This window comes from Budorcas taxicolor, chromosome X, assembly GCF_023091745.1.
Source record: "Budorcas taxicolor isolate Tak-1 chromosome X, Takin1.1, whole genome shotgun sequence".
NCBI lineage: Eukaryota > Metazoa > Chordata > Mammalia > Artiodactyla > Bovidae > Budorcas > Budorcas taxicolor.
In genome coordinates, this window is record NC_068935.1 from 129,202,350 (window position 1) to 129,227,232 (window position 24,883).

At 41.4% G+C, this 24,883-nt stretch overlaps 2 protein-coding genes across 2 annotated transcripts in view; one reads left to right on the forward strand and one right to left on the reverse strand.

Moving 5' to 3' along the window:
* ACE2 (angiotensin converting enzyme 2) overlaps positions 1-6,586 on the forward strand; it is a 47,589-nt gene extending 41,003 nt beyond the window's left edge. Inside the window, exons 17-18 of the mRNA XM_052663576.1 lie at positions 1,746-1,940; positions 6,457-6,586. Coding sequence (XP_052519536.1) covers positions 1,746-1,940; positions 6,457-6,586 — 325 coding nt within the window. The remainder of the gene's footprint in view (positions 1-1,745; positions 1,941-6,456) is intronic.
* A 1,783-nt stretch (positions 6,587-8,369) lies between these two features.
* BMX (BMX non-receptor tyrosine kinase) overlaps positions 8,370-24,883 on the reverse strand; it is a 44,729-nt gene continuing 28,215 nt past the window's right edge. The window contains exons 12-19 of the mRNA XM_052663337.1: positions 22,242-22,369; positions 18,931-19,005; positions 17,932-18,103; positions 16,352-16,568; positions 15,333-15,397; positions 13,592-13,710; positions 10,087-10,244; positions 8,370-8,444 (exon numbers count right to left, since the gene is read on the reverse strand). Coding sequence (XP_052519297.1) covers positions 8,370-8,444; positions 10,087-10,244; positions 13,592-13,710; positions 15,333-15,397; positions 16,352-16,568; positions 17,932-18,103; positions 18,931-19,005; positions 22,242-22,369 — 1,009 coding nt within the window. The remainder of the gene's footprint in view (positions 8,445-10,086; positions 10,245-13,591; positions 13,711-15,332; positions 15,398-16,351; positions 16,569-17,931; positions 18,104-18,930; positions 19,006-22,241; positions 22,370-24,883) is intronic.

The window sequence follows — 24,883 nt, forward strand, 5'->3', positions numbered from 1 at the left end:
TGATTTGTGTGTTCCTAAAGGTGCCAGGCACTGTTCTGAGTCATTTGCGTGTTTTTCCTCATCTGAAAAACTTGGGTTTTAATTCCAAAAGGATCGCATAGCAAGGGGATTGCCTTCATTGGGTTTCTCCAGATGCAGGTCCTTAGACAAGGATTTGAAAGTAAGTGGTTTATTTGGGAAGTCACCTCAGGAAGAATGGATTGAGTGTGGACTGGAGACAGAATGGAAGGAAGGTAACCTGACATGTTATGAGCAAGTTACCACTGTGGGCAGCTAGAACTCCATTCTGCTGGGAATTCTGGGAGATGCACCAGAATTGTCCCATCAGAGCTGGGGTATTTATTCACCACTTCCTATTAGTCACTGGTTGAGAACTGCGTACAGGGGGCAGTAATTCCCCAGCCTTACTGGTCTGCGGATAGGGCTGAATCTTGTAGCCTGAGAATGCTCTCAGGCAAAGGCAGTAGGTCCTGGCTGAAGGAAGTCTAATCAGCACGCCCGGAAAATGGTAAATGCAGAGGGTACATGGTCAGGTGTCGCCATCATTGCTGTAGGGACTTTGATGCAGAATTCATTTAACCAAAGTCTGAAACAAGGCTGGCAGGGACAGGATTCCTTAGATACTAAATAAGTAAGTGTTAGTCGCTCAGTCGTGTCCGACTCTTTGCGACCCTGTGGATTGTAGCCCACCAGGCTGGATAGATGTTGATGTTTCCCCTTGTCATTAAAAAAAGGAGAAAGAGAAGAAAAAAAGGCTTAATATACCATTGCTATGGGAAATGCTACTAGGCGGCGCTCTTGGGCTGCTTGTCGTCTTTAGAAGCAGAACCAAGACTTGCCGGGCAGAGTTGGCCTAGAAAATCTGGCTTAGTGGGGTTTACAACCCAAGCACACCCAGACTCAGTGGCTGCCTCCACAAGACTTGTCTTGGGGGAAAGTGCTAGCTGAGATCATCACGAAGGAGCCCAGCATTCCTGCAAGCTCTGGGGAGTCCTCAAACTTCCTATTTCCAGAGTGACCAGACTCTTTCAGGTGGAGGTTGCTGCTTGGATTGCTCTCTCTCTCTCTCTGGCTGGACTCTGACTTCCTGACCTGCACTGTATTCAATGGCAGGAGAATGGGATGCCAGCCACTTTGGTTTTCAATCTGGAATACTGAACATTTCACTGTTTTTTGTTTTAAAAATAACCTTCATCCTTTTTTCCTCTATGAAATTCGGCCATATCCCAGCACAGTGCTGGAGAATTTGGCAAAGGCTCCTTCTCTGTGTTCCTCCCCAGAGCTGTCATTTATTAGGATGTCAACACCTTTTATTTGGAAAATGCAGCTGTTGAGACTTGTGTATAGGGCCTGATTCATTTGTAGAAAAGGTGGATCTGATTGTCCTTTTCCATTATTTGATATAAAGTCATTATAGACATACTTCAACAGAAGGGAAATTCTTACCAAACATGCAACTTCGCCTTTACAACACAGTAGTCACAAATGAACAAATGCCAGCCATCTGCACATTTCCACACTTGCAACCTCATTTTCCAGTGAAGCTGTTTCCAAACCTAATCTAGATCACACGGTATGAAAGAGGTATAATTGTTAAAACTCAAATCTGTCAGTGAACCTGGTTATTGACTTTGATTTCATTGCTTCTTTGGGTAAGCCTTATCAAATACTTTTGGAGACAGTGATATAGGCAGTAAATCACTGCACCGTTTTCTTTTGCCTGAGTGTTTTGCTTTTGGGAATAGGTTGTGCCGGGGCCGTATCAATGATGCCTTCCAGCTGGATGACAACAGCCTGGAGTTTCTGGGGATTCAGCCGACACTGGGACCCCCTTACGAGCCACCTGTCACCATATGGCTGATTATCTTTGGGGTCGTGATGGGAGTGGTAGTGATTGGTATTGTTGTGCTCATCTTCACTGGGATCCGAGATCAAAGGAAGTAAGTGACCTTTCTTGGACTTATTTATCCTAAAACAGAACAGTTTCATGAAAACTAACAGGAAAATTTGCAGTAAGTGGTAGGTTGTACAAGCCAATTACGTATGTGGACAATTCCGCAGCTAAACATTCTTGTGCACCCGCTAGAAGTTCACCAGATTTCATCAGCACTTCACCACCCTAGCAGGCCCCACCATACAGGAGATCTCCAGCCTGGGGTTTACTACTGGTATGCCCCAGTAAACTCCATCCTGGCCACAGCATCATTTCCCTACTGCTAAAAGGCACTCCAAGTTCTGCAGTGGTGAGTGGGCTCGGGGCGGGCGGGGGCGGGGGGGGGGAGAAATTATCCTTACTGAGGAGTCCTCCTTGGTCTAGAAGTGATCCTAGAGAATGCATTAGTGATGGATTTGAACTGTGAAATCGTTCAAGAATGAGCTCTGAGGTTTGCTCCAAACTGCTATGCTTGAATCCTCTGCAGCCCTCCTCCCATGGCCTGGACGCCTTACTATACCCTCAATTCATGGGTCAGGCACCCTCTAAATTGTTCTCAAGTTGAAGATCCAAGTTCACTGTGGATTTAAATCACCAGAGGCCTGATGTATAGTTGTGCCCTGCCACTAGATTTGTTTTCTGATCTTGAGACAGCGTTTATTTTGTTGGGCTTGTGTAATTCAGGTTAATTATATTTTATAACACCTAACAAAACTCTTTGCACACATTAGGTTGTTTAAATGTGTTCTTTAATTTTTATATGCACTAGTCTGTTTTGCTTAGTCTTCTTCACTATGTTGTTTCCACAAATAACTTCATTTTTAAAATTAGGCATTGACAAAAATATATTCATATAGTAAAAATGTTTTAAATACAAAAGGATATATAGAGTTTCCCTGTCACTCTTTGCTTCCAAGTTCCCTTCCTAAAGTTGACAAAAATGGTCAGTTTAAAAAAAATTTTTTTAATTGTATAGTTGATGGACAATGTTGTGTTAGTTTCAGGTATACAGCAAAGTAATTCAGTTATACATGCACACACATCTATTCTTTTTCCGACTCTTTTCCCATAGAGATTATTAGAGAGTACAGAGCTCCCTGTGCTATACACTGAGCCCTTGCTGGTTATCTATTTTATATATAGTAGTGTGTATCTGTTAATCCCCAAGTCCTTATTTATCCCTCCCCCCTTTCCCCTTTGGCAACCATAAGTCTGTGACTCTGAAAAATGATCAGTTTTTTGGAGACTCAGTGTATCAGAATCTGCATTTTAGTAAGGCCCTCAGGTGACTCATACGCACATTACAGTTTGAGAAGTGCTCTTCTTCATAGTACAGGTTTGCATGTGAGATGCTATTCCAAAGTTCATTCATCAAAGAAATTCTCTTTGGGCTCTTCCTTCATGCTATACACTGCATTAATAGAAGCTACACAAAAAAATAAGACTGCTTATGTATTTCTTACATTAATGTATTCAGCAATTGTATAATATATAACTATGTAATTATGTTCATGTATATATAAGACAGAAATTCAGAGAGGCCAAGAAACCCTCTCAAGTTTGCACAGCTAGTCAGTAACGCATGAAGATATGCACTCGGTTTCTAAAGCTGGTTGTTGTAGTACAAAGCGGGCCTATCCTGACCTTCATACTTTGGAAAGTGGTAATTTAGTAGGGAAGTTTTTTATAATGAAGTGATTGGCTAAACGACCACTGAGTTCCTAAAAATAATAATAATGGTTAATATTTATTGGAGATTATATGCCAGATACTGTGAGTACTCTGCCAGCATTATTTCACTGAGTTTACATATTTGCCATCATTTTCTGAATAGTTAGACTGAGGCACAGAGGCCCCCACTCTCAGACTTCAGAGCTTATACCCTAACCAGTCTCCTACTCTGCCAACCATCGTGCCAACTGATCATCGGGCTAAAGAAGTGAATTCAATGCACTCTGGGTGCCCACAGTCCATTAAAAGGGGACTGGTATGCAAATGAGTACAGGTGGTAAGATGCTGAGATGGAAAAGATACCCGGGCCATTGGAGTCCAAGGGAGGCCGTGTCACTCTAAGATCACGATATTAAGGTGAGTTCACTTTATTTAACAGGAAAAATCAAGCAAGCAGTGAAGAAAATCCTTATGGCTCTGTGGACTTGAATAAAGGAGAAAATAATTCAGGATTCCAAAATACTGATGATGTTCAGACTTCGCTTTAGAAAAATCTTTTTTATTTCCTCTTGAGATGATTTTATTGTATGTAAATATTACTTTCACCATACAGAACATAGGCAATTATAAGAATGTCATTAACTGTCAAAGCTCTGGCTCTGTTCAGGAAAAGCTGTCCAAAGAAGGCATGCCTGAGAAGAGGGCATCTCCCCTTGCATCACTTTTAGTACTTGTTTCTGCCTCAGGACTTGACTTCTATTTCCTTAAAGAGATGTTTCTGTTTGAGAATAGAGACAGTATGTCTTTGGCCTCACAGGCTGTTCAGGGGTAATGGAAATGGAAATTTCCATTGTGTTGCTGGAGATGGAAAAAAAGGATACAGGGCAGGAGCAAGTGTGTGGAATCTGGACAGATGGCTCTTAAGGACGTGCCTGTGAATGGATGGAGCTGCGAGGTGGAGCCCGGCATGCACTGTTCACTTGGGTTTACTTCAAGTGTAAAGGAGGACATGCTCTCTTCATGTTAACTTAATCTAAGTACTCTAGTGATTTTCCCCAGTCATGATTGGACCAGAACATGCCTTCTTCAGAGTGACAGGGCTACAGAAGAGAGAATCCAGACAGCCATTGGAGGACATTGCCTTTTTGCTTTCAAGCTGCTTGGCCACCGTCTTTCTGACATCACCCTAGCCCTAGGGGCCGCCATGAACCCCCTCCCAAGCTGCCATGATAGGAACTTGCTCCCGTTGCTCTCTAACTGTGAAGTGCATGGGGACCCCAACTGAATGCCGCTTCTGAAGTGGGCTCCCAATCTCTTGAATCTTCTGTATTTACCCATAATGTTTGAGTAGTGCTGAGCACAAAGCTCACAAAGACAATAAATACTTGATTTACACACTTCTGTGGTCTCGTGTGTACTTCTGTGCTCGGCCTTCTGTGGATTCCCTCTGCTTTTCACTTTCAGGGACAAAGCTGCCTGGGTGTCCCAACCTCCCACATGTCTTGAAGTGTATCCCAGTATGTTCAGTTACTTTATTGTATAAAGTGATCATGTTCAATAAAATCAGTTGAAAAGAGTTGTGTTAAGAGCAACTACACTCTTAGGTTAGGAGCCAAACTTGGCAATGGTTTTACAAATCTCAGAGCCCCTAGCCCAGTTCTGAGCACAGAATCCAATACAGACCTGAAAACTGGTATAAAATGGATTATGTAGATTAAAATATCCAAACTCTACCTATCAGTTCACTTCATGTGGTGACCAGCATACTGTAGAGTAACTTAGTCAAGTAAGAAGAACTAGCAGCTTGTGCTCAAAAGACTAGAACTTCCTGCTCACTTTTAGGAAAGGGCTTTTAAAGGCAACATTAGAGCTGAGGGTTATAGGGTGCCTGATCAGCTTGTGGACATTCTTCTGATCGGCAGATGGTGAGGTAGCTTGGGTGGTATTTCAAGAGTCAGCATCATCAACCTTCTGGTTGTAACCGGTCTGGGGTCTATGTGCTGGTGGTCAGGATGCAGTTAAGTTCTTCCACCTGGTAGGGATTTTAGTATCTGCCAAACAGCTCAAGGACATGGCTCAGGATATTATCTGTAACCCTTGAGGAGGAACTAAAGTTCCTTTACTTTGCTTTATGGCTAAACTATGATTATTTTGTCTTGATTGACTGTTTTTCTTTGTTTCTGCATTTTCTCTTTTCTCTTATGAAATTTGCCCTTTAGAATGCAGGGAAGGTCTAGGAAGCTAAAGATTTTCTACAAACAAGAGGCAGGGTGATGGGAAAAGGGGGGAGTGTCTTTCCCCAGGAAGGTCCCATAGAGTCCTGCTCAGTTTCATCTTTAGAAGATCAAGTATATAAAAATAAGGAGAAGAAAGAAAAATACCCTTCGGCAGGGGGGGCCAGGAACACCTAGTTTGGGCATGAGAAATCTTTCTCATGGGAGCATTAAGTCTGTGGTGCAAGTCTCTGGTGGATGGAATCAGAGCTGCAAAGACTGGCACCCACTCCTGACAATGAGCCTGTTGAGGGGGAGGGGCTGTATTATTTGTTCCTTTTTTCTTGGGGAGGAAGGAACCTGGCACACAGTACCTGCTAAATAAATGCTCACTGAACATATAAATGCCCTAGTGGCTGTTTCAAAAGTTCCATGAGATTTGTGTGCCTCTGTTAAGAGAAAAAAAAAAAAAGGAACAAATAACCAAGAACAATCATTCACAATAGCTGAGGGGGAGAGGAATGAGGAAGGGTGTGAACATCTCTAAAGGGAGATTGTTCTGTATAGAAAACAGTAGCGTCTTTTCACTGTAACAGAGCCCTTCACATAACCTTTCTCTCTCCCTTCTTGACATTACAGACATGACAATGACGGACTCCAAAATGATGAAAACCTAAGGGTTCAGCAGCAGGCCGTGAAGGTGGACATTCCCAGGAACAGTTTGAAAGCTACAGTACCTTTTAGTAATAGTCCTGAGAAGCTAAAATAGGACTCCTGTACTTCTGTGTCAAGATAGAAGACGGAAAGAGAAAGTTCAGTTATCAAACTAGCCAGAAGTCCCCAGGCTCCAGACTCAAGGATTTTAAATGGTTACAGTAGGCCTCTCTTATCCCCAGTTTCACTTTTGGTGGTTTCAGTTACCCGTGGTCAACCACTATATGAAAATATTTAGTAGAAAATTTCAGAAATAAACAATTCATGAGTTTTAAAGTGGTGAAATCTCGTGACGCCAACTCTGCTCCCCCAGGACGCGAACTGTCCCTTAGTCTGGTGTGTCCCGCCCATTAGTCGCTTAGTGGCCGTAGTTATCAGATCTGCTGTCACCGTCTCACAGTGCGGTGTTCAAGGGACACTTGTTTTTCTTAATCCTGGCCCCAAAGTGCCAGAGGAGTGATGCTGGTGATTTGGAAATGCCAGAGAGAAGCCCCAAAGTTTTAGTTTCCTTTAAGTGAAAGGGTGAAAGTTCTCAATATGGAAAGAAAAAAATGAATGCTGAGGTGGCTGAGATCTACGGTAACAATGAATCTTTTATCAGTGAAATTGTGAAGAAAAAAGAGTTCATACTAGTTTTGCCGTCTCACATCAAACTGCAAAAGTTACAGCCGCAGTGCATTAAGTGCTTAGTTAAGATGGAAAAGGCATTAAATTTGTACAGTTAGATATTCTGACAGAGACACCACATTCACATAACTTTTATTACAGTATATTATAGTTGTTCAATTTTATTATTAGTTATTGCTGTTAACCTCTTACTGTGCCCAACTTATAAATTAAACTTGATCATAGGTATGTATGTATAGAAAAACATATTATATATGGGGTATGGTATTATCCTTGGTTTCAGGTATTCATTGGGGGTCTTGGAATTTATCCCCTGCAAATAAGGGCAGAGTACTATAGAAAGCAACAATCTGATACAAGACCACGGTTATAATTGAGTTGAAATTCATAATAGTTTGAGCATAAGGAAAAAGGCATGAAGTTTTACCGTAGCATCTTTAAAAGTTGTCTCTGTGACACATAGTTAACATATTATTGAATAATGTTTAGCTTCAGTTGTATATTTGTGTACATGATGACATAAATCCATTGTTCTGATTTGGATATCAGATGAGAACTGTATCATTTGAATTGAATTATGGAACACCTAATGGTGCCCACCACATAATGAGGTCTCCTAGGGCAATTCGGAATGACTGCACAGAAATATCTGGGAGGTTATTAAAAATACAGATTCTCAGCTTGCGTTCAGACCTGCTGTACCAGAATCTCTGGGGTAGTTCCTAATGAACCTGTGTTTTCATAAACTCTCCATTTGATTCTCATGCATGCTAAAGACTGAAACCATTGAGACATGAAGGCAGGTATCACCATTTCTATGCTTGTTAATAGCAGATTTAATTATCATGATAGTGGTGATATTAAGAAAAACAACAAATATCCAAAAACTAATTTTTCATTTCTGCTCAATCTTTACACATAATATACATCCTCTCTATTTTGCAATCAGAAAATGTGCTTCTGCTATAGGCTGGGAGGTGTAATACTAAGAGAAGCATAAACAAAATTACTAACTTGACCTAAATATCAAGGAAATCTTTTGTTTCCTACCTTGTTTTTTCTAGATAATAGAACAGATAAAACAGCACACAGAATACCATTAAGGAAAACTAGCTAAATTACAACATCTGTGCTAGGCTACTTTCCTTAAAAAGAATGAAAATGTTGGTCAACATTTATACTCATTCTCATCAGATCTTCTCACTTCTTCTTCAAGGCTTGTCTTTTTCCCGAAGTGGTTCAATGGATGATAGGAGCTGCTGAAATGTGGGACGCTTTTCTGGAAGCTAGATAAAAGAAAAATCCAATGGTTTAATTTATGAGGGTTCCGATTTAAAATAAACTATGTAAAATATTTATACTTCAGTCCTAAAACTAGCAATTCTTAAAATGTGGAAACGCTATAGACATTTCTTGTAAAGAGAAAACAAATAGAACCCTAAGAATTGGGAAAGAAAAATAAGAGTATCTTTATTTGCATAAGATACGACTGCATACCTTGAAAAACCAAGAGAATTAATGATAGAACAAACCCAAATAACAAAGGAATTCATCAGGAGAGCAGCATATAAAATTAACTGACAAAATCTATAGTCTTCCTGCTGCTGCTGGTAAGTCGCTTCAGTCGTGTCCGACTCTGTGCGACCCCATAGACGGCAGCCCACCAGGCTCCGCCGTCCCTGGGATTCTCCAGGCAAGAACACTGGATAGTCTCCCTATATATATATATACAATAACCAATTAGAAGATATACTGGAAGAGAAAACTCCATTTACAATAGCAACAAACCCCAATAAAATACTAAAAAAAGTACCCCCCAAATGAGGAAAACTTTAAAATGCTGCTGAAAAACACAAGTGTAGAATTGAGCACATAGAAAATAACATTGGTTGTCTTTGAATAGGACACATCAATAACATAGAGATGATGAATCTCCCAAGTTAGAATACAAACTCTTCCAAATATGAACAAGCTTGTTTTAAGCTGAACAAATTGATTATCTAGTTTGTGGATTTTAAATATGCAAAATAGCTAAGAAAACTATTCAGAAAGAGCCAGACACAACTTAGCAACTAAACCGCCACCAAGGGAAAAGGAAGTAGGTCTGACTTACAGGTGTCTGTTTCTGAGTGGGAAAATAAAATTATGACTACAAAAAGTGGTAAAGAGTTTTGTGGAAAGTGGACGCTGGGAAAAGAGTTTTGTGCATGGTCAAGATTGACTAAGTTTAAAATAAAATTTAACTGTAAGTGAATTTAAAAGTAAGCTGAGCTTCTTAGGTGGTGCAGTGGTAAAGAATCCTCCCGCCAATACAGGAGACGCAGAAGACACGGTTCGATCCCTGAGTGGAGAGGATTCCCTGGAGAAGGAAATGGTCACCCACTCCAGTATTCTTGCCTGGAAAATTCCATGGACAGAAAGGAGCCTGGCGGGCTACAGTCCATGGGTTCACAAAGAGTCGGACATGACAGAGCAAGTAAGAAGAGCATAACCACAACTAAGACTCGACAGAGCCATAAAGAAATATGAACAAAATTGTTGGCACCTATAGTGCTGGTTTCAGCAGGGGCCCAGGGCCATCGTCACCTGCTCTATAGCAAGTGTGCACATGCTCAGTCGCTTCAGTCCTGTCCGACTCTTTTGTGACCCCATGGACTGCAGCCCGCCAGGCCCCTCTGTCCATGGGATTCTCCAGGCAAGAACACTGGAGTGGGTTGCCATTTCCTTCTCCAGGGGATCTTCCAGATTCAAGGACTGAACCGCATCCCCTGTGTCTCCCGTATTGCGGCCAACTCTTCACCACTGAGCCACTCGGAAAGCCCCTCGAGCAAGTGCCTGCGCTCAGAAGCGCTGCTTCCGGCGGTGACCCAACACGCAGCCGGATGCGCCCGCGCCGCTGCCCGCCCCGCCCCGTCGTGGGGCACTCGCCTCGTGCCAGCAGCTGTACATGATGTGGTAGACGGTGTCCGACGCCAGCTGGGGCCGGTAGAGCCGGTGGCCCTGGGAGACCTTCACGACCACCTGCGAGTTGTCGTACAAGTCGTAGGGCTGCTTCCCCAGGCTGAACACTTCCCACATCAGGATCCCTGCCCCGCGACGAGGGCGGCCAGCCGACAGAGGAAAGAGAGCCCGCGTCAGAATGTACAGTTTGTCACGTGAGCTTCACGCGTCAGCAAGGCTCTGGGTCAGAGCCTGGGTCCCTGGGGGATGAGTCCCAGCAAGAAGGGCCGGTTAGGGAGGACAGACTGGGCTAGCCCTTCTGGAGCCCCAGCTCTCTTATTCCTGCTCCCTGAGGCCCCGGCGCCCATTCTTGCTGGGAAACGGGGAGGCGGCCTGCGTCGCTGCAGGGGGAGGTCCCTGGGGCCAGGGCCCCTGGGCTGCTTCAGCGAGGCGGCGGCCCCGTCGAAGCCACAGGGACAGCCCCAGCTTCAACCCTTAGAGCGAGGCGCGGAAGTCCCCGCCCTTTCTCTCTGCCTTGGCAATAATTTCCTGGCACTCACACATTACCTTTGGGTGGAAATTTAAGATAAGGTCATGGACAACTTTCCGGCTTTTCTATTGCCTCAGCCCTCTGGAAGGTGGTTCTCCACCTTCTTGGCACCAGGGACCCATTTCGTGGAAGATAATTTTTCCCCGGGACCGGAGGGGGCAGGATGGTTTGGGGATGTTTCAAACGCGTTACATTTATCATGCACTTTATTTCTAAGCTAGTGTTGCCACTGATCTGACAGGAGGCACCGGGTTTCTGCCCTAGAGGTTGGGGACCTTTGTTCTAAAATACTTTGTGGGTCAGGTGTCCTTTTGAGAATCTGCTTAAAACCATTGGCTTCCCCTCAAGACAGTGAATGCACAGAATTTTCTGACTCATTTTCTGGAAGTTCACAGAGTGTTTTCTGGAAGTATCCAGAGTATGGCAGACTCCAGATTAAGGAACTGAGCTCTGGTCATGGTGGGCAAGAGGGTGGCGTCTGGGGCCAGTCAGACATGGCTTTTGAGGCACAGGTTTGCCACTTACAAGGTGGGCAAGCTTCTTTGCCCTTCTCAGTTCTGCTTCCCCGTCTGTAATATGCGGATATTTGCATGTCACAAAGTTGTCATGAGGATTGAACAGGATGAAACACTTGGAGCACTTAAAGGACACTGGGGACATTTTAAGCTCTCTAAATGGTGGCCATTGTGCTGTCATACTAGCCATGCCAGAGAATTCCAGCAGTCAACCAACCTCAAAAGCTTTAGAAAAACAGACATATGTAAGAAGGGAGAAAATTGTTCTAGAACCATAACTGAAGTACTAACTTCAAAACTTTGACTTTTAGGGCTACAGATTTTATGTAAAATATTTATAGTCGGGCATTATTACAATTTGTGGGGACTGTGTGTGTGTGTTTTAAACATTCTAAAAGAACCATCCAAAAATTTGTTGACCCCTTCACAACTCTCTCCTTTGAAGCGGGTCCACTTATCTCATGAATAATATCATTGCTTAAAATGTCTGGGGCTCCTCTTTGATAATTGCTTTCAGAGGTTTTGGTTTATTTTGAGTATTCTTACTAGGGTCAGATTATTTAAGAATGAATTTAGTTTTTGGAAACAGCCAGAAAATATTTGCAGCCAAATTCTGGCACATAAAAGATAAGCAATTGACCTGGGTAATACAATTTTTGGTCAAAAAGCAGTTGTGACTATTACGAATTCTGATATTTTTTTCTGAGTAAGAAATTTTTATTAACTTGAAAACAAAGTATTTGCAGAGTGTTATGTGTATGCAAACTAACCTGATTAATTGCCCTTTACACTCCAGAAATATCTTTGTACTGTATTCAGTCAGGGCTCTGGGGCCACCTTGAAGGGGCAGAGTAGTGGCTTGGCTGCCTGGGGTCTAAACTCCTTCTTGGTCTACTGGAGACATTCTGATTTCATCTATTTGTACACTGGGACTTTGACTAAGATATATTTTAAATAAAACAATTTTCTGATAGTTGGAGTGGGGCGGGCCTGGATTCTTATTTTTTTTAATATCTTTTATAAGGCATATGAATTGGTACAAAGAGATTGAAACTAATTTTGACAAGTTCATCAGCACAAAATTACATCGAGTATTCACTAAAATGCTCTTCGTAGTTTTTCCTTTTTCTGTATAATTCTTGGAATATTTTTTACAATGAACAATACCACTTTTATAAAAGGAAGAATTATTTTAAAAAATTATCACATAGAAAAATAAATGGCTAAGTAAATTTTCCTTTGTTCAGACAGTCTCAGTTGTCATGTAGAAAGTCAAATTATACTTATGGACTAAGACAGGCATGAAATAGTTCTCAGTTGTATTTAATATATTCCATAACCTTATGATAATTTGTAATACTTATCCTGGGCCCATCTGACAGTGATTTTAAACAAGCCTGACATTCCTACTGATGTGGAAAAATACCAGAATATCTACAGAAGCACAATTTAAGAATTATCTCTGTTTTCTAATTGCTGTTGCTGTTTATTCGCTAAGTCGTGTCCAACTCTTTGCGACCCCATGGACCGTAGCCCGCTAGGCTCCTCTGTCCAAGGGATTTCCCAGGAAAGAATATTGGATTGGGTTGCCATTTCCTCCTCCAGGGGCTCTTCCTGACCCAGAGATCAAACCTGTGTCTCCTGTTTGGCAGGCAGATTCTTTACCACTGAGCCACCAGGGAAGCAATTTTGTAATTATGTTTACTTAATTTCAATGCAGATCTTTTAATAAAATAGGGAAGGCCACATAGTAAGTTTGCTAGGTTTGAGGGTCATGCAGTCTCTGTGGCAGTTACTGCTGCAAGCACAAAATCAGCCACAGACGATACGTAAACCATATGTACAGAGGACACGGCAGCACTCCAATAAAACTTCCCCTGTAGAAACAGGCCACTGGAATTGGTTCTGTGTCATGGTTTGCTGACCCCTGATCTAAATGATGAATTTTAACAAAGACACTAGCTGAAATTGGGATGGCCAAAGAAAGTGCTAACTCATGTTTGGTGTTTACACCAGGCATGCCCCCCCAAATTGGTCAACTCAGAATAATGGTTATTATGCCACTTTCATGCACAAAGCTGATGACTTCGTTTTAAGCCCTTCAACGTTTTATACCTCATGCAAACTGGGTTTTAGTTTTCAGTGACTCCTTTTTGAAAACAAAATCTTCAATGCAAAAAGCATTTAGCCCTTTTGATTTTTATGAGGAGGTGTTAGCAACACACCAATTATACAGTAAGTGGCAGACATCCTAACACCAACCCAAGAAAGGGTCACCATCATCGTCTTCAATCCCTTGCTTATCTCTGGGTATACAGGTAATTTTGTAAGTGCTCAGAGGGTTTGCTGAAAATGGATGTTGCTGCTATGTGGTTTCCTGTTGTGGAAGCCAGCTTGTGAAATGGGTCTCATGTGGCCACATTCTTACCGAATGCCCATACGTCTGACTTGCTGCTGTATTTGAAGTAGTGAAACACCTCTGGGGCTGACCACTTGACTGGAAACTTTGTTCCTACGGAACTGACGTACTGGTCATCAAGAACATACCTGCAGGGGAAAACATCAACACAGCCTTTACACCACTTGGCTGTATCAAGTGGGAAGCCCTCTGCTGGCCGATGCAGGGCTTGCAGCCATCCAGTCTCGGCTGCGGGCCTCGATTTTCTGAATCTTTCAGTTTTGGGGCTTAGCTAGAGGCTGCTTATGACTTGTAAGCATTTTTTAAAAATGATATCTAGTTTTGAAAATACCAAAATATGAATGCAAAGTATTTTGTAAATATAAAATATTTTTTAAAAAACATAAAAGTGAAATCACTCTGAATCCCACCCCAAGGATAGTCATGCTACCACTTAAGATACATTTTTGCTTGTACTTTCCAATCTTTTTTTATATATAATTTGAACAAAATTGGGTTTCTGTTGTACTGAGGTTTGCTTTTATTTTTCCTTTAACGACATATCAAGAACATTTTCCCACGGTTACGTTTTCTTGTGCAGCATCATGTTTAATGGCTGGATAGTCTTCCCTCTTATGGATTAATGTAATTTGTTTAACTGTGTAAGTTGCTTCTAATCTGCTGTCATAAGCAATGATGGACAACAATATCTTATGAAGATATCAAGATGATAAAAATATATGTTCAAGGATATGCAGTACACTTTTGTTTATAATATTTAGGGGTTCCAGAAGAGGAGCAGCTTTTCATAATGAATTTTGAAGAAAACTTAAAAAAAAAACACAGGTCTCTCTATAGTGTTTTCAGGGACATGTTTGCTGAATATAGGGCTGGCTTTGGTCAACTCTTCAGATCTTTTTGAAACTATATTATCCCTCCTCAGAATTATGTTTATGTTGAATTGGTACAACTTTATAGTTGTATTTTGTCTCAATGGCAGGGACATCTGCTTGCCCTCTAGACTCAACTGTGGGCATTTTGAGGGCAGGGATTAACCCATTTATATCAGTATCTCCCACAGGGCCTAGGCATTAGGCACTCAATAAATGTTTGTTGAATGGAAAGGCTACCAGATATGTCTTCATTTCCTGTATAAAACCATGAAAATTGGCTCTGAGGCTTAAATAGTAAGAGATTCAGAATTCAGGAAATGGAAGATTCTTCTTAAACTGCTATCACAATCAAACTAATTTTTCAAATCCTAAAGTGTTGCTAGAATGCCAAGAGAATCTGAGTCTACTGCCTTACCTGATGCTACAGAAAATTTAATAAATGACAAGAAAAATTTTCCTAGTGTTAATGCTGTGCCCATTTGAGCATATAGTATGAAGAAAAAACCAGAACGGGCTAAAGGAGAAACACACACACACGCACACGTTCTCTCCACCCCACCTCCGCCCCAATCAAGGCTTTTTAAACTTTTCTTGTTTTTTTCCTGGCTGTAACAGGTTATGTATGAATATTTAGGATCTTTTGTGGATTTATTTACATTTAGAAAATATTTATCAAGGTTTTGAAAGAATTAAGAGAGCCTTGGGATAATTTCTGAAGAACAATCCTATTTTTATCAGTGAAGAAATGAGTGTTCAGGGGTAGTGTGAGTGAGGAGATCCAGGTTTCTAAGCCCCCAATCCAGAGCATGTTTTGTATCCCCGTTTAGATGTGAATGGAAATCCTTCTTTCATTGGTTGCCCTTTTGGAACTGGCTTACCTCGTCATCCCGAAGTCAGAAACCTTCACAGAGAGATCACTGTCTACCAAGCAGTTCCGAGCAGCCTTTAGAGGGAAAACAAAATTACCAATAGTGAAAATGACCAAGGATCCCCTGACATCAAAATCACACATTTTCCTTCCCTTTGGGACATTTGTCAGCAAAATCTAAGATATCACAACCCCAAATGCTGTATTTAAAAGGAAATATCTAGAGTATAGATGTCGTCTTTTTTCCTTTGCAATTTTCAATCTTCCACAATGACAATGTGCTCACAGAAGTATCTTCCCTCAAGCATCCATCCTTGTCAAACAGTATGAGAGGTGTTAGACATGAAACACAGAACCTGAGCTCATCAACAAGAAGGGAAAAATCACGTCTAGGGGTTCCCTCTCCATTGCTAGGACCCTGTGTGTTAACAGGCGCTTTGAAGGTGTAAATGCGGCACTGAGAATCCGGAATGCACTGGCCTAGCATGCGTGGCACGTTTGCTGTTTAGCACCAGAAAATCTCTAAAGATCAATCAATACCAGTGCAAATCAAGCAGAATACTCTCCACATCCACCCTGACTCAAAGATGCATGCATTTCATTTCTTGTATTTTCAGTTATCGTATTAAATGATTGCTTTAGCACTAAATCCTTCCTGGAGTAAAGGTTAGCTTGGGTTAACTGGTTCTGGGAAACACTAAATTGACCAAAGTCTTTCCTTTGCATCTGTTTTCCATTATACCACGACCTAACTACATAGACCTTGATGGCTTCTTTAGAAATTCTTTTTATACTTGAAGTGTTTTATTTTGAATTGTGGTTTTTATCACAAAAGTGTCATGTGCTTAAGCAAATGAGCAAAATATTGGTTGGTCAAAAAGTTCATTTGGGGTTTTTTTGTAACATCTTATGGAAAAACCCAAATGAACTTTTTTGCCAATGCAGTGTAAGTGAAGATGCTCTCTTTGCTGTCCCTCCCAATGGCCCCGTTGCTGGAGACAGGAGCTGGAGATGGCTTTCTCTCCTTACCAAGTCCCGATGTATGAATTGGTGGCTCTCCAAGAAGGCCATGCCTTCACAAACATCATAGCACATTTCTAAGAGCTGGGAGGGTTCAAGTCTTTTTCCATGACTCTTCAGGTAACTCAGTAAGCAGCCATTGGTTATATATTCAGTCACTATGTATATAGGGTATCTCTTTGAACACACTCCGTAGAATTTCACCAGCTTGGGATGGTTGAGTTTCCTGGAAGCAACAGATATTCAAAGTTCAATACTGAATTTCCATACTCTATTTTCCAGATGTCCTGAAAAAGAATCACTGTCAGATTTTTGTTTGTTTTAATTTCTGCCCTTATACTGGAACAGAAAAGAGGGGTAAGTTTAGAATCTGATTCTGGGAGCATTAGCCTTTGGAAGCAGAAAAATGCTGCCTCCTTTTGGGCGCTGAGAACCTCAGCATCCATTAAGCTGCTTTGGGTTCTTGTTCAGCTTTCCTGCAGAGAATCAGGGAAGCAGTGGTCTGTCTATTACCTCAGAAATCCTGCTTAGTCTTGTAGCATCTTGAGAACTTCTATGACCGATTTGGAGGAAGCTATATCCTAAGAGCAGTCACTTCCATTTTAAAGCATCTAACTGATGTCTAAACATTTCATTAAAAAAATAGAATATGAAGGTAAGATGAAAACAGTTGTCATATTAGAGAAGTGAGATTAGTTGTGATTTTCCTTTCTTTTAAAAAAGCTTCATTTTGAGTTATTATTATGTCATTTTTTGTTAATAGATTTAGAAAACAGTAACTACATGACATGGGCTTCCCAGGTGACTCAGTGGTAAAGAGATCCGCCTGCCAAGCAGGAAACATGGGTTCCATCCCTGGGTCAGGAAGATCCCCTGGGGGAGGGCATGGCAACCCACTCCAGTATTCTTGCCTGGAGAATCCCATGGGCAGAGGAGCCTGGCGGGCTATAGTCCATGGGGTCACGAAAGAGTCGAACATGACTTAGCAGCTAAACAACAACCAGAACCACATGACATAGCACTTCTAGTAGGTCCCCACAGCTATTATGGTGTTCATCAATTACTCCTTATGTAACTGACCTACTTTTGTCAATTAACAGGATGATTCTTTTTTTCTTTTCCATTATGGTTTATTACAGGATATAGAATATAGTTCCCTGTGCTATATAGTAGGACCTTGTTGTTTATCCATTCTGTATATAATAATTTGCATCTGCATTTGCATTTTGCACCCCAAACTCCCGCTCCATCCCTCCCACTTCCCCTCCCCCCGGCACCCACAAGTCTGTTCTGTATGTCTGTGAGTCTGTTTCTTTTTCACAGATAAGTTCATTTGAGTCACATTTTAGATTCCGCATATAAGTGATATATGATATTTGTCTTTTTGTGTCTTCACTTAATATGCTAACATCTAGGTCTATCCATATTGCTGCAAATGACATTTTTCATTTTTGTGGCTAATACTCCATTATATAGTCTATGATATGTGGACTCTTGATTCAGGCCTTACAGATGTTAGGGACAGTCCTGTTAGCATGAATATCCTCTCATGATGAGGGCTAAACAACAATTCCTCAGAAGAAACTTACGTCATGGTCTGGGCCTCCTGGAAGAATTCATCTTCTGACATGGAGCCCTCCTTGATCATCTTAACAGCAACATCATACTGCCCCTTCCACTTGCCCAGATGGACCACTCCAAACTGGCCACTTCCCAGCTCCTTCAACAGGGTAATCTCTTCACGTTTCAGTTCCCAGATTCCTAATAAAGCAAGACAGGCACTCTTTAGGATAAGAATAGAAGGGTTTGAGGCTAACAGCTTCTCAAGTGACTTCCTCTCCAGTGAGACTTTAATATTGACGACATGAAGAACAGCAAGCCTTTTTTAAAAAGTTGCTCACTTAAAAAGAAAACTGTTAGTTCTGTGATCTTACGACCTGTTAAACCACATGACAGTGCCACCAGAACAGCTTCAATTAGTGACAAGAAAGATTAGAGTTAAAAAACCTTTACCAACCAGAGGTATGTTGGAAAGACTTGATGTGTTTAGTGCTCTTAGCTTGGTGAAATAACATTACATTTTCTTATAAAACAAGTTAAACTCTGATTTGGGAGGGTGTCATTATTGTAAATTTACTGGGAAAAAAAAAGGAAGACAGGAAGCAGATCCCTGTTCAGATAGTGCTAGGGAGGGCCTCAGCTCTAATATATTCATTAATTTTCTTGAACAAACTAAAATCTTTTCTATCCTCCCAACCTAATTTTGTAATCTCCCTAGCATACCAAAAAGATGGATCCACTGCCTGTCCTTTCTTATTCTGGGAGTCTGTGCCTGATCATGGGGCTAGTTTGCAACCTTGTGTTCTTATGATAATGATACTCTCCCAGATCAGAGTTTAATTTGCTTTATAAGAAAATGTTATTTTACCAAGCTAAGGGTACTAAGCACGCTAAGGATTCTTTACCGCTGAGCCACCAGATAGATAATATATAAAAATGTATGTCAGTGTATGTATACATACATATAAATATATATATTTTAAAACCAAAAAAGATAGGAGTTTAGGACCACAAGGGCATGTCCTTACCGCTTCCCAAGGACACAGAGATGGGAACCTTATTGGCCTTGGTCGACACAGGGTGGCGGAGTCGTGTGATCATGCCTGCAATGAAATCAGCAACAGTATCATCACTTGATCACATTGTATCACATCACATTACATTACATTGGTTCACATCTCTGCTTCTGCTGTCTCTAGAGGAGCTAAAAAAGCACAGAGTTCAGGATGTTCTCATGCAGAATCTATTCTGACCATATTCGTCCTGTAAAATTAATTTGCTGGACTTGACTAATTAGTTCTATATAAAGCAAAAATTAAAAGTGTAAAACTACTTTATGTGATTTTAAAAAATCTCATCAAAATTAGTTTCTTGATGGAATCTATTTTAAAATTTTTCCCATTTTTGCTAACTTTTTTCCTTTTTGATTATTGTGTTATTAGCTAGCCATCTGGAGAAGGCAATGGCACCCTACTCCAGTACTCTTGCCTGGAAGATCCCATGGACGGAGGAGCGGCTGTGGTCCATGGGGTCGCTAAGAGTCGGACACGACTGAGCAACTTCACTTTCCCTTTTCACTTTCATGCATTGGAGAAGGAAATGGCAACCCACTCCAGTGTTCTTGCCTGGAGAATCCCAGGGACGGGGGAGCCTGGTGGGCTGCCGTCTATGGGGTCGCACAGAGTCGGACACGACTGAAGCGACTTAGCAGCAGCAGCAGCAGCACAGTGGATTTACAATACTATATTAGTTTTGGGTGTACAACCTAGTGATTCAATATATTTATAGACTATACTCCATTTAAAGGTATTAGAAAATAATGGCTATATTTCCCTGTGCTGTATAATATATCCTTATGACTTATTTTATAAATAGTAGTTTGTATTGTTTAATCCCCTACTCCTGTCTTGCCCCTTCCCTGTCTCTTCCCCAGTAACCACTAGTTTGTTCTCTATATCTGTGAGTATGGTTAGTTATATTCATACATTTGTTTATTTTTTGGATTCCACATATGTGATAACAAAGTATTTGTCTTTCTTTGTATGACATTTCACTGAACATAAACCTTCTAGTCCACCGACTTGTTGCAAATGATAGAATTTCATTCTCTTTTATGACTGAGTAATATTCCATTGTATATATGTACCACATCTTCTTTTGGAGAAGGAAATGGCAATCCACTCCAGTACTGTTGCCTGGAAAATCCCACGGACAGAGGAGCCTGGAAGGCTACAGTCCATGGGGTCACAAAGAGTCGGACATGACTGAGCGACTTCACTTTCACCACATCTTCTTTATCTGTTCATCTGTGGATGGATACTTAGGTTGCTTCCATATCTCAGCTATTGTAAATAATGCGTCTATGAACGTGGGGTACATATATCTTTTCAAGTGAATGCTTTTATTTTCTTTAGATATATACCCAGGAATGGCAATTTCTATATATATATTTCAGCAGTCAATCAGACAAAATTAAAAAGAGTGATAGTAGCCAGGGTCAGTAAGAATGAAGTGTTGCTCTTGGTAGGAGTGTACATTTCTGAAAAGCATTCGACAGTGCCTCAATTTTAAATGTTCTTAACCATTATCTCAAATTCTTTTAGGGAGTTTGGCTACAGAAACACCCATATAGGTGCACGAAGCTATATTTACTGAAACAGCCAGTAGTATGGGAAAATATTGTATATACTCCAACTGCTTATCAGTGCAGGATTACGTGAAAAATTATGGAGTAATTCTACACTAGAATTCTCTTTTAACAGAACAGGCTCAACTGTATACATGTGCATGGAAAGACCTCTAAGATGCTGAGTAAAGAAAGTAAGCTAAAAAGTAGTATGTGTAGAATTGGAGAAGGAAGTGGCAACCCACTTCAGTGTTCTTGCCTGGAGAATCCCAGAGACGGGATAGCCTTGGTGGGCTGCCGTCTATGGGGGTCTCACAGAGTCGGACATGACTGAAGCGACTTAGCAGCAGCAGCAGCAGCAGTATGTGTAGAATGATCTCATCTCTGTAAACATTAATGTGTATTCATACACACATATATAATATATATACATATATAATGAATGTTAGTATCAGCGTAGAAAAAAAATTCTTTCAGAATAGACACTGACTTGTTCATGGAGGTTATGTCTCCAGTGATGCACATTTCTATATTATTTGAAGTTTACAATCGTCTTCTATAGGCAGAAAAGAAACCTGCAAATATTTTAAAAGGGAATCTCTACTTCTAAGTCACCGAACTCACTGAGCTTTGTTTTTTTCTGGCATTGTAGAGTGTATAATGTTGTATTCCAGGAATGTGGGTTAAAAACCACACAGCAGGGCTTCCCTGGTGGCTCAGTGGTAAAGAATCCGCCTGTCAATGCTGGAGACACAAGTTCGATCCCTGATCCAGGAGGATCCCACATGTCGCAGAGCAACGAAGCCTGTGCCCCACAATTACTGAGCCTGTGCTCTAGAGTCCAGGAGCCACAACTGCTGAGCCCAAGTGCCACAGCTATTGAAGCCTGTACACCCTAGAGCCCGTGCTCCACAAGAGAAGTCACTGCAGTGAGAAGCCCACGCACTGCACCTAGAGAAAGCCAGCGCAGCAACAAAGACCCAGCAGAGCCCCAAATAAATGAAGGAATAAAATTGTGTGTGTGTGTATATATATACACACACACACACAAAACCCCACACAGCATGCATAGGGCGTGTGAGCATTTTTTCCCTACTTTTATGGTTCCTTATATGATTGAGAGTATTGGGGGAGGGGGAGGGATAAATTAGGAGTTTGAATTTAGCAGATACACACTGCTGCTGCTGCTGCTGCTGCTAAGTCGCTTCAGTTGTGTCCAACTCTGTGCGACCCCATAGGCAGCAGCCCATTAGGCTCTGCCATCCCTGGGATTCTCCAGGCAAGAACACTGGAGTGGGTTGCCATTTCCTTCTCCAATGCATGAAAGAGATAAGTGAAAGTGAAGTCACTCAGTCATGTCTGCCTCTTAGCGACCCCATCGACTGCAGCCCACCAGGCTCCTCCATGCATGGGATTTTCCTGGCAAGAGTATTGGAGTTGGGTGCCATTGCCTTCTCCGAGATACACACTACTACATGTAAAACAAGCAAGGTCCTACTGGATAGCACAGAGAACTATATTCAGTATCTTATAATAACCTAAACTGGGAAGAATCTGAAAAAGAATATATATATATAACTGAATCACTTTGCTGTACACCTGAAACACTATAAATCAACTATTCTTCAATTTTAAAAAAGAGAATTTGGAGGGTCAGTAATATCCAAGAAAACTTATATTCATCAACATAAGAGAAAAACTGAACCAAGTTACCTGCTGAATTGTGTTGATGATAGTGAATAAGCTTTGGAATGGAATCAAAACAGTAGTTTTCTGCCAGGTACAATTTGTTCTCAGCATTTGTATGCACATGGTAATGTTTGACAGTTCCTTTTTTATCACTGGTAAGGAAGAAAGAATGTTAGAATGTTTTAAATCAACAACTGAAGCTTGATTAAATAATGATTAAATCATTGTCTTTGCAAATTTTGGAGAGGGAAGTCAGAGACGGTTTCTGTCTCGACATCTGATGTTTTTTCTGGAGGTGTACATGACAAGCCATAATTATGTAAGAGAGCTCCTCTCTAAACTCAGCGGATCCTTTGTGCTCATACAAAATTCACCTGTCATAAAATTCCCCCTTTCTGTACGGTTCTTCCCTTAGTAAGTATGAAGCAGCCATCTTCCTTTGATGATTGAGAATCCTGCAGTTTTTAGGATCATTATTCTGAAATATCAATTCTCTTTTAGGATAAGAATGGAGATTAAAATGTGGGAAGAAATGGTCATTAGGCTGTGGGTGGAGGCTCTTTTGGGAGTGGAGTGTACAGGATGGAGTGGGTGGGAACAGCCTTTGATTCCTCTTGTGAACTTGTACCTTTTCCACATAAAACATTCTTTTTCTTTTGCTCTACTTGTAGAAAATAGTGGTGAATTGATGCATGTTGATTTAGGCTAACCAGCAATGATGTCCCTGTCTTAGATTTTAGAGTATGGCATGGCAGTCCAGGCTTCCCTGGTGGCTCAGACAGTAAAGAATCCACCTGCAATGCAGGAGATGCAGGAGACAAGAGTTCAATCCCTGGGCTGGGAATATCCCCTGGAGAAAGGGAGGGCTACCACTCCAGTATTCGGGAGAATCCCATGAACAAAGGAGTCTGGCAGGCTACAGTCCATGGCATTGCAAACAGTCGGACATGACTGAGTGACTAAGCGTGTGCGTGCACACACACACACACACACACAGCAGTCTAGGCCTGGGTTTTGAGTAGAGTTCTGTTGCTGGCTAGTTACCTCATCCAGTTATTACAAAGTTCAGATGAGATTATGACCATATCAGTTTGCACTATACTTGGCACATAAGAAACTATTAATATATTCTTATTGCTATAATACCACCCTTACTAAAATTGTAATTATAAAAAGAGAAAGGATGCTTTCTTGTTGCAAATGGCTCATTGGCTCTTGGTCTTAGAATCAAATTCAGCCCACTGATGGTGTTTCATAAAAGAAACCTTCTGTAGTCATTCACTGGGATTCTTTTCGTTTGATTCCTCATCTGTTTGCTGATTTTTTTCTCCCTGGCCACCTTCAAAAATGAATCTGGTGTCAAGAAACTTAACTAAGAGGACTTTTGACATCAGATTTGGCTGAAACTGGAGGGCCTCAGGGCCACAGAGATTTTGATATTCAGTGATCCAAGCCTTCTCGCCTTCTTACTGGGCTGGCTTTAGTCACCACCCACATTTGCAACCTTGTGCGTGAGGTGCACCGGGAATGTGGCTTCTAGCATTGAAAGATGCCATGCGGATGTTTATGGTGCATGCTGTTATCTCAAATTGGAAGTAGGCACTCTGTGAAAACATTCCTGAAGTAAAATAACTTTTACATTAATTATTTCTAAAATACATATATGCAACACGAGACAAGGCATATCGAGAAACCACCAAGGCCCTTCATTCATTCAAGGTCAGTCAGTCCAACTGTTAAGAAAGGGTCGCGTACATAGCCATTTTTTTCTCAAATGGTCCTAATCAAGATCTGACCAGATTTCAGCAAAGACACAGGGATATGGTTGAGAGAACATGAACATGCACTCAGCTGTTGAAGGTCTGGCTTCAAGTAGGTCATTTATTAGTGTTGAGGGTGGGTCTTTGTAAGCTCTGTTTAAACCACAATCCTCTCATGTAAAATGGTGCAAGTAAAAACAGCTTTCCTGTTTGCTTCACAGGATGTTTAGAAGGAACAAAAAGGCTAACAACCAATGGGAAAGTGGCTTATAAAACTCTGGAGGGGGATCCTGATGTTGTTGATGACAGCTTACTTGAGATGACTGTGGGGGCCTTATATACACCTAAGTGTTGGGATAGAAGTAGTGAAGCAGCTCATATTACTTTTTCCAAACAACAGCCCACCAAGCTCCTCCATCCATGGGATTCTCCAGGCAAGAATACTGGAATGGGTTGCCGTTTCCTTCTCCAACAACAATAATAGTAAACACTTATTACTATGTGCCAGGCACTGTTCTGCCCCAATATGTCAATTAACCCATTTCATCCATAGAACATAATAATTGTTATTATGTCCACTTTTCAAATGAGGAAATTGAGGCACAGAAATTAAGTAACTTGCTTAATGTCATAATGTTTTGGAATGGCAGAGTCAGGATTTGGACTCAGAGGTGCAGCTTCACACCGGAACTCTTAACCCAACCAATAGGAGAGCATCCTAGAAAGAAGCCATCGGCGAAAACACTGCTACACTGAATCAACCTCCTGCTCCCACTGGAAAGACTTACTAAAAACCAGACGTTGGGGTAGGTTTCTCAGTTCAGCTGGTGGCTAGAACCAAGAGTGGAGAGGCACCATTGCTATTTTTCTCTCTTTCTAGGCTCAGGATGAATCAAGGGGGAATAA